The 8,953-nt window shown below is 34.8% G+C and overlaps 2 protein-coding genes across 2 annotated transcripts; one reads left to right on the top strand and one right to left on the bottom strand.

The window, feature by feature from the left end:
- Positions 311-1,695, top strand: LOC107641548 (gamma-glutamyl peptidase 3). Its single transcript, XM_016345037.2, has 3 exons — positions 311-763; positions 836-1,168; positions 1,327-1,695. The coding sequence occupies exons 1-3, from the start codon at positions 437-439 to the stop codon at positions 1,438-1,440; spliced, it is 774 nt and encodes a 257-aa protein (XP_016200523.1). The 5' UTR covers positions 311-436; the 3' UTR covers positions 1,441-1,695.
- On the bottom strand, positions 1,600-6,567 carry LOC107641537 (histone-lysine N-methyltransferase ASHR3). Its single transcript, XM_016345026.2, has 11 exons — positions 6,077-6,567; positions 5,843-5,989; positions 5,465-5,629; positions 4,529-4,555; positions 4,055-4,169; positions 3,752-3,842; positions 3,063-3,156; positions 2,876-2,954; positions 2,610-2,781; positions 2,206-2,286; positions 1,600-2,055 (listed from the first exon to the last, which is right to left on the bottom strand). Exons 1-11 carry the CDS (start codon positions 6,416-6,418, stop codon positions 1,890-1,892), a joined length of 1,479 nt encoding a protein of 492 aa, XP_016200512.1. The 5' UTR covers positions 6,419-6,567; the 3' UTR covers positions 1,600-1,889.

The raw sequence follows: 8,953 nt of genomic DNA, 5'->3' as shown, positions 1-8,953 counted from the left end.
GGATGAAACAAAGACACCTTTTTTATTTATCGAGTCTATTTATATGACACATTTTGAATACGACATTTATTTGAGAAATGATGTCGTATTACCTAAATTCATTTAATAAACGCTCCGTTATTCAAAAGGTTTATATTTTTTATCTATAATAATTGTCATATTAAAAATTTGGTTTATTTTTTACTCAATAAATCTAGAGACAATAAAATCTACATATATATTAATCTAAAAAGTTTACCAGATGACGGTCAACGGAAAAAAAATTATTATAATTTTGCAATTGGAACAAAGTTAAATATAAATAGACGTGTGTACTCTACAAACTAGCACACACAAATTGGTTTTGGTTTCTGGGTTAGATTCTCCTTTCAACTTTTCAAATAACGAACTCATTCATATTTGCTACCACTCCATCCTCCTTTAATTTCACTTGAAGATGGTAATGAATAATAATGGAAATGGAAGAAGATATGGTTTGCTTCAAGCAGCAAAGGACCCTGAGTATGTGAAGAAAATGTATGGCGGATACTTGAAGGTGTATGCAGAAGCATTTGGTGAAGAAGGAGCAAGTTGGGATTTGTTTAGAGTGTGTGAAGGAGAGTTCCCTGAGATCAGTGAACTCCATAAATATGATGGGTTTGTTGTATCAGGTAGTTCAAATGATGCATTTGGTAATGACTATTGGATCCTCAAACTTTGCTTCATTTTGCAAATCCTTGATGCCATGGAGAAGAAGATTCTTGGCATTTGCTTTGGTCACCAGGTACTGTATACAGTATACATTTCCTTCTCATTCAGCACATGCTTAGTCACGTGACCTGATTGTTCTCTATAGGTACTATGCAGGGCATTGGGTGGAAGGGTTGGGAGAGCAAAAAGAGGGTGGGATATTGGGATAACACAAGTGAGTTTTGCCAAAGATAGAGCTCCATTATGGTACCTTGATGACCATCATAACATGCCATCATCACTCTCCATCATTGAGATACACCAAGATGAGATTTTTGAGGTTCCTGTGGGTGCAAATGTCATAGCTTCCTCAGACAAAACTGGGGTTGAAATATTTGTAATTGAAGATCACATTCTTGGAATTCAAGGTCACCCTGAGTATAACAAAGATATACTATTTAATCTAATTGACCGCCTTCTTGGTATGGACAAGATAGAGGTAATTAACAAATTGAATATATTTTTTTCAAACAAAAAATTTATAGTCCGTTATAATTAGAATAATCATGTTCTTTCCGTCTTTGTACTAAAAGGGAAATTTTATAATGATATATCATCCCAAAAGGCTTAACGATTTTTATTGCAATAATAATGCAGAAAAGGTTTGCTGAAGAAGTGAAGTGCCGAGTAGAATTCGTGGAGCCTGATAGGAAGTGTTGGGAAAAGATATGTAGGAACTTTCTCAGGGTACACCACAAAATATGTGACTAAATTGGGATTCACCCTTTTCAGTGTATATTAGATTATAATAATAATGATAAATATATATAACTCCGAAAATAGATAACATGATTGAAATTTTAGATGGGTAGAGAGAAATTCACTAATTAACATAACTCTGTACATGAGATTCAGAAGACAATACAAATAGGAATGGTTGAATTTTTCACATTGAATTAGTATCTTTTTGTTCAACTGTAATTTTTTCATTCTTAAATTCGATAAATAAAATAAAGATTTATTTCATTGTTCAATTGCTACAAATGCCATTGTCGTCTGCTCTTAGCAAACTGATCCCTATCGCCCTGGTTCATTTTTTTTTCGCTTTATCATTTTTCCTTTTCAAATGAGTTTTGCATTTGAAAATTCATCTCGGCTTTACATACAAAAGTGATGGCAATGCACAAGGATTACCAAAATAGAGGCACCAAACAAACGAATCATACATGTGTTTCTATGGCAGGACATGCAGCTGAAGTTCTCTTACGCTTTGATCCCCAACCCCAACAAATATCTAACTTCACAATTTTCTTTTTCACCCCTAAAAACCCTCGACAATTTGGGGCACCACATTGGCATTTTACCTCAGGTCCAAATTGCACAAATCTGATAAGTCAATAAGAAATGTTAATCTCTGATCACATAGATAAATTCACAATTTATTTCCTATGTGTTATTCTTAACATACCCAGGAAAGAGATGAGAATACGTACTAAGTAGAAAATAGAAAATGAAGAAAGAAAAAGCAGGAAATACCTGTAATCATATGTTAAGGGATCTCCCGTTTCTATTGAACGGGAAGCAAATACACCAACCCGCGTTTCACCATCTACTTGCCTGCAAGAAACAGCGAAAACTAAGACGGATACACAGCAAGGCACCTCCCATGGAATAGACAAATTCTTTCCCTTTTTGTGTAGTAATATTTGGTAGATATCTCACTACTAATTACATGTTTTAAGAACAAGTACATTCTGAAACTAAATGCCCATCAATTTAACTCTTTCTATTAAAATCTTTGTTAAATGTATGTAAGGGTATTAAAGCGTGATAGCAGTTAGCAGAACTTTGGTATAATATCAAAGAATTCTCATTTCGGGTTACACAACTAGTACAACAGTGAACTAATGAAGCCAATGGAAAGAATTTTTGGCACTAACCACTTCTCGAGAACACAGTTGGGATCACAACCATGGTTTAAGAAGCGAGCCATATTTCCTTTGAAGGTTGCATCTATAGTAAAATCTTTACGAATCTCACACATGTAAAAATTCTGTGCACCCCCGTACTTCATGTCCCAAAGCCTTTTTTCACATAAAGCATCATCAATGACTGCAACAGAAAACATTTCGGTTAATGGTGGAAAGGCACACTTGAAAGATAAAAAAGGTTTTTAACAATATGAGCCAAAAGAAATGAGAGCTACCTTCTCCAATATACTCAATTATGAATTCGCCTTTGTTGATGGTTTCAGCTGCCTCTACACCCCATCCACAATGTTCAGTCTGAATCAGAAGCACATGGTTGCAAAAATTTAGAATTTTTCACCCCAAACAAAATTCAATCCCGAACATACACATTGATATTAAAGGAGAAAAGGATGTTTCTTCCACCTTGACCAGCTTAATCTTTTTCTCCTTGCGAAATGGCCTATTACCGCAATTTTCTGAGCAGCGACATGACTTTGAGCAACTTATGCATTGAACTCTAACAAAATGAAAACTCCATGTTATAATAGACTATGGGAAACCTACAACTTATCGAAGCTATTAACAAGTCACTTGACAGGTATATGTCATGAAAATGAAATATAATAGAATCTATATAAGGTGCGGGTAAACAATGGGTGAACATTTATAACTTCTCGGATCCATGGGAGTAAAGATAAAACATTTTTTGTCAGACAAATAACATTTCTCAACAGATATTTGCTGAACGGGTGTGCCAAGCTTCAATATCTCTTTATTCTCTATGATAACCATGAATTTCATTGTCAACTATAAATTGATAACAAAATAGAACAAGTACATGTTTATTTTAATGTTTATTGTTTATCAGTGTCATGCTCTTACAATATCATCTAACCTAAACATGATTGCCATATCATTTGGAAGAGGTAATCTTTAGCTAGATTAGTTTAAAATGTAATAACCCCAGACTAAACAATGGTGTAAAAGGTTATCATTATCACTGAATCAAATCGCATAACACACAATGAAATCTAAAATCCATCTATACCTAAGCGGAAAAAAATTGATAAAATATGTAAATAAACAAACGACCGAAGACAATTCACAAGTACCTGCACACACAATCATCCGAGCAGGTAGAACTGCAACTGGTACACCCTGCACCATCATCTTCGTCACTACGCTTCTTGACTAAGTAGGAATCTGAGATTAGATTAAGGTTAGCAATATCATGATCGGCAGTCAGCACAGAAGTTAACCTCTGTTAATGAGGAATGCAATGACAAACAGTAAAACTAGATATCCTAACACAGATGTCATAAAACTATTTTACTTAGCATTCTTAAGGAGAACTGATTATTTATTCTTAAATGAATTGGTAACTGTTTCAGCAAAATAAATAAAATGTAGGATACTGCGCCTTATATGCACATATGATGGTGGTTCCATCTTAGTCTCCATCTCTTTCCATGTAAGATCAATCTTGAAATCCTCATTGACATATGGAACAGGCAACCGACGAAATACTTCCTGGAAAAGGCCAGGGAAGTCAACGAAATTGTTGGCCAGAGATTAAACATAATAATGCAAATGGAACATGGTCAAAAAAATTATCATCTATAACATTCCAAAATCTAAGTATAGAAAAAAGACACTTGCATAACAGAACCCTACAGAATTGATGGCAATTTAACAATATAAAGCACTTCTTTTTTTCCCAAATTGGTATCTCTTATTATCTCTAACAACGAGTATCCCAAAATGTAAATGTACCATGCCAAGACGTCATTACTTTCCAAACATTTACCATGGCTCCATGAGAAATAGAAGTACAGCACAAGATTTATACAAATATGATATGAAGCAAGAACATGAGTCATAAATCTAACCTGTATGTCACTTGTGGAACCTTCAAGCTGCTTATCCAACAAATACAACAGTCCTGTCAGCAAACCTAATAAATGAAAAATACTAATAAAAAAAAGAAAATTGGAAATAAGTAAAAATAAGCTGATATTTTTGTCCTTCATGACGTATCTCACTCAGTTGAGAAAAATATATCCAAAGTAGTCAAACTACTACTTTTTCCATCTTAAGCAAGGATTAATGGCAACCAAGTTTTTTCAAAGACAGAATTTTATACAAAAACTAAACTTCAGAACCAAATTCCAAGTGAGGCATTAATGTTTTCAAGGATCATAGTACAATTTTAACATAAAAGTGAAATCCAGTGAGAAACATGATCGACACTCCACATGTGACAACCTCCGATAGATAATTTTAACTCCAAATAAAATTGCAGTAGTATGTAGTTATGATCATTGTGCAAAAGTATCTGACAGCGTGATCTAAGACAAGCTAAAACAAAAATGTAAGGCTGTGAATAAATTCGGGCATAGTTTACACTCACTGAAAAGTTTCAAACTAGTGCCCATATCCCTTCCCACTCCCACTCGTCGTCCTTTAAAAATTTTTATTGGACAAAATTAAAGAGACAGTAAGAAAAACCAAGTAAAGAAACAAGAAATTTGAGATTAGCAGACGCCACCAGTGTTAGTGTTAAAAAAAATCAGTAAAATTAGAGCTCACAATAAACTGGAAAACATATCCTTGTGATTGTGATTTAAGTTGTAGGTTGTAGAGAGGAAAATGATAGGAGGGAAAGGAACAAAAAAACACAAAAGACTAACATAAAGAAAAGATATTCCCTAACAGGGCAAAGAATTAAATCTGAATATGTCATGTATCTAATGAAAACATCTATTGCAGCGTAAACAATCAATATGCAGTGACAGTAAAAGGTCTCTGTGAAAAGATAAAATGACCTTTCCATCCAATCGCCAATCAGAAGGATGCCTCCAACAAATAGCATGTCCAGGATTGTCCTGTAGGCTCACCACAGCCTCTGGCCATGGGGCACATTTTTCATGAAATGCATTTGTACAACGCACACACCGCAACTGCTTCTTTTGTTTGCAAACAAAGCATGCCTGTTTTATAGAACCATTTTTCTCAATTGCATTAGTGGGCACAACACTAAAGTTAATATCACAAATTATAGCTACGCCCTAAACCCCCTCTATCACTGAGATGTGATTATAATGCCAATTATGAGCATATAGCATCCACACACATACCCGTGGGCATCCTAATTGAATCTATTCATTACGCTAATTGTAAGATGCGATTCATCAAATACTTACATGTCGTGAGCACTTGAATTTTTTTGGATTCGAGATCCCCATAGCTTCTTTTGCACAATTGATATGGTAGATTCCCCCGCAGCCACGAACAGAACAACATAGCTCCTCCCCTGGGCACACTAGACGATGGCAAACAAGGCATTCAACCTGAACCAATACACAGAACTAGATTCTAATCCCCCCAGTGTTCATAGCAAAATCTACAGACTTCAGGGAAAAGAAATTTAATTGTACCATTTTGGAAGCGCCAACGAGGAAGGGAAGTGAGAATTCAAGATCGGGATCCTCGGAGCCAGTCTTGTTCCTCTTCTGAGAGAACTCTCTGATTCCATCCTCCAAACCCTTGGCGTCACCATTAGCTGCTTTGACGGCAGGAACCTTAATCTCGGTTCCGTGACTTTTGTGGATGCGAATGCCATCTTGCCGAAGAGCATAGCGCGTGTAAACGACGGTGTTGGATGGTGGCGGTAGGTTTTTGAGGTTGGCTGAGTGGAGAGAATTGGTTAAGACAGGAGGGTCTGCGGGGGTGGGGAGAGCTAGAGTCTCGGAAAGTGACAAATTCCCCAAATCGGGCATGGTTGGCGGTGGAATTTGGAACCCTAGAATTTTGGAGGAAGATGCATGGATTGGAAGAAGAAGAAGAAGAAGAGGAGGGGGAGGTGGATGAGGAAGACGGGAGAAGTAAAGACGAAGGAGTAAGGAGGAGAGTGGCCAAATAAAATGAGCGGGAAAATGTTTTCGTTTTATAATTTCATCTTAGAGCGCGGCGGAGGAATTTTTAAATTAAAACCATTAAAGACATTTAATTTCATAAATTGAAAATATTAATTACTATTAAATGGAATTAAATACGGGAAGACTTGTAAAAATGCCAAATGTTATTAATTAAGAAATGAATTTATTTATCTTGTACTCTAAGATCATCTCGAGTAGGGAACTCATCTAAGTTTCTGTTTATGGTCCACCTGTTATAAAAAGTAATTCCACATCAGCTTTTGCATCATAAACATTAAATAGGAACTCAAAGCATCTCTCTCTTCTCCATTAAGAAGAACTAACTTTAGTCTTTGTTGTGGTCTCACTTAATTAAATAATTAAAATACTTAAAATTAATGTAATTAATTTTTTTCAATAATATAATTTAAATTTATAAATTTAAAAATAATTCACTATTAAAAGATAGTAATATTAAATAAATTCATATATAACAATAATATACAATATATAATTCGGGATTACATTAATTTGTAAAATTAATTAATACAAAGAAAAACATAATTAAACTCTATACTTGACGAGAAGCATGGTGAAATTGCTATATGTGTTCAATTAAGTCCTCTTTCAATTGTCTATGCTGCTGCCTATTTCGAAGTTTGGCATTTCTTTGGAGAAACTGATGGTATGGTGCAAAATCTTCTTTTCCTAGCTGAGGTTGTAATAAGCCATTTTTAACATCATCATACTCTAAGCCTTGAGCAAAATTTTCTGCATAAGTGTCTCTTTCATCCTCAACAATCATATTATGCAATATAATACAAGCTCTCACTATGTTTGCAAACTTCTTCTTTTCCCAAAAGTGCGCTGGACCACGTATAATTGCATAGCATTCTTGCAACACTCTGAATGCTCGCTTCACATTTTTTCTTTGTCCTTCTTGGTATTGTACAAATAACTTATGTTTCTCTCCTTCTGGCTTTGAGATTGATTTGAATTAATTAAATAAAAATATAATTATTTAATATAATTAATTAAAATTTTATATAATTATTTATTTAAATAATAACTTGCCATTTGACAAGTTATTATTGGCCATCTCAAAGTCCCCATTCAGAAGGCCTAGTTTCTCTTGAAAATCGTGTGGGACCTTCTCTTATTTTCTTCCAACGGTTAGGACCTCTCTCTCTCTCTCAAAAAAAGTAGAATTGACACATTCATGCTAGGGGTGTGCATGGTCCGGCCCGGTCCGGCCCCAAATATTTTAGGGGCTATTTTGGTGTGATTTCACTGGGTCTAGGGTCGGGTAAGGGTCTCAAAAATAGACCCGGTCATTATTTCGGGTCGGGTCCGGACCATGGCTCAGGTCACCCGAAGTCGGCCCGGTGGTCCGGTCATCATACACCATTAATATTTTGTGTTATTAGTGATGAATGATGGCTATTCTTATGTGAAATTTAAGTATTGTAAACCTTAATATTTTGTGTTATTAGTTAGTATAAGACTATAAGTTAATGTTTTATGTTTAAAATGCATAAGATTTTAGATTAATGTATAATATTGTGTTATTTGTATTGATTTAAATATTTGGTGTTATTAGACAATATTAGTATTGATTATGGTTATGCTTTAATTTTAGAGAATAGTTGGTTCTTGTTATATTTTTCTAAGTGAATTTTACCATGCTAAATAATGGTTGGAGTCTTGAAAATTTGGATATTTTCACATGCTAGCTTATAAGAAGGTATCAAGGTAATGTAGTGTTAACGGCCCGGTTTTTCACCCGATTTTTATCCGGTATAATCGTGGCCCGAAAGTGTATAGGTTTCATCGGGTTTAGGGCCGGGTTCGGATCTAATAATAGACCCGGTATATATTTCGGGTCGGGTCTGGGTCACATCAAACCCGGTTTCACCCGACCCATGCACACCCCTAATTCATGCATTGGAGTTGCTCTAAGGAGACATGTTAAGATTACAAATTAATTTTTTTTAATACAAAAAAAAAAATTATTGTATTTATTTTGTATCTATTAAATAAAAAAATTTAAAATATTCAACTAATGATAAGTTTATTCGCACATATTAGCTAAATTCTTAAAAATTTTATTTTTTTAACTAATTTGGGTTCGTCTAGTGATTAACCCACTAGTTCGCTTAACCAAGTATTAGAATTCGAATCCTGTCTTATAAATAAGTAATTAGCAGTTGTAATGGGACTGGAAGGACGGGATTTTGCTTTACCCGACCCCGCCCCACCATACAATAACCCGTGTAAAACTCATCATGCGGCTGCAAATAGTAAAAAATCGAAACCTAATTTATCCCCGTCCGCTCCTATCATTATTAAAATCCAACCCAAAATAAAATTTTAAAATTTATATGACTATCATCACGT

The sequence above is a fragment of the Arachis ipaensis genome, chromosome B01, assembly GCF_000816755.2.
Source record: "Arachis ipaensis cultivar K30076 chromosome B01, Araip1.1, whole genome shotgun sequence".
NCBI classification, from domain to species: domain Eukaryota; kingdom Viridiplantae; phylum Streptophyta; class Magnoliopsida; order Fabales; family Fabaceae; genus Arachis; species Arachis ipaensis.
Note: the sequence above shows the minus strand (reverse complement) of the source record. Positions and strands in the feature narration are given on the sequence as shown.

What these genes read in the sequence shown, in the direction of transcription:
- LOC107641548 (XM_016345037.2), top strand. Translation starts at nt 437, where the DNA reads ATGGTAATGAATAATAATGGAAATGGAAGAAGATATGGTTTGCTTCAA. An exon ending in GCATTTGCTTTGGTCACCAG is followed by an intron (nt 764 to 835) that starts GTACTGTATACA and finishes TGTTCTCTATAG; the next exon opens with GTACTATGCAGGGCATTGGG. An exon ending in TTGGTATGGACAAGATAGAG is followed by an intron (nt 1,169 to 1,326) that starts GTAATTAACAAA and finishes ATAATAATGCAG; the next exon opens with AAAAGGTTTGCTGAAGAAGT.
- LOC107641537 (XM_016345026.2), bottom strand. Translation starts at nt 6,418, where the DNA reads ATGCCCGATTTGGGGAATTTGTCACTTTCCGAGACTCTAGCTCTCCCC. An exon ending in TCGGATGATTGTGTGTGCAG is followed by an intron (nt 3,157 to 3,751) that starts GTACTTGTGAAT and finishes TCATTTTGTTAG; the next exon opens with AGTTCAATGCATAAGTTGCT. An exon ending in AAAAGATTAAGCTGGTCAAG is followed by an intron (nt 2,955 to 3,062) that starts GTGGAAGAAACA and finishes CTTCTGATTCAG; the next exon opens with ACTGAACATTGTGGATGGGG.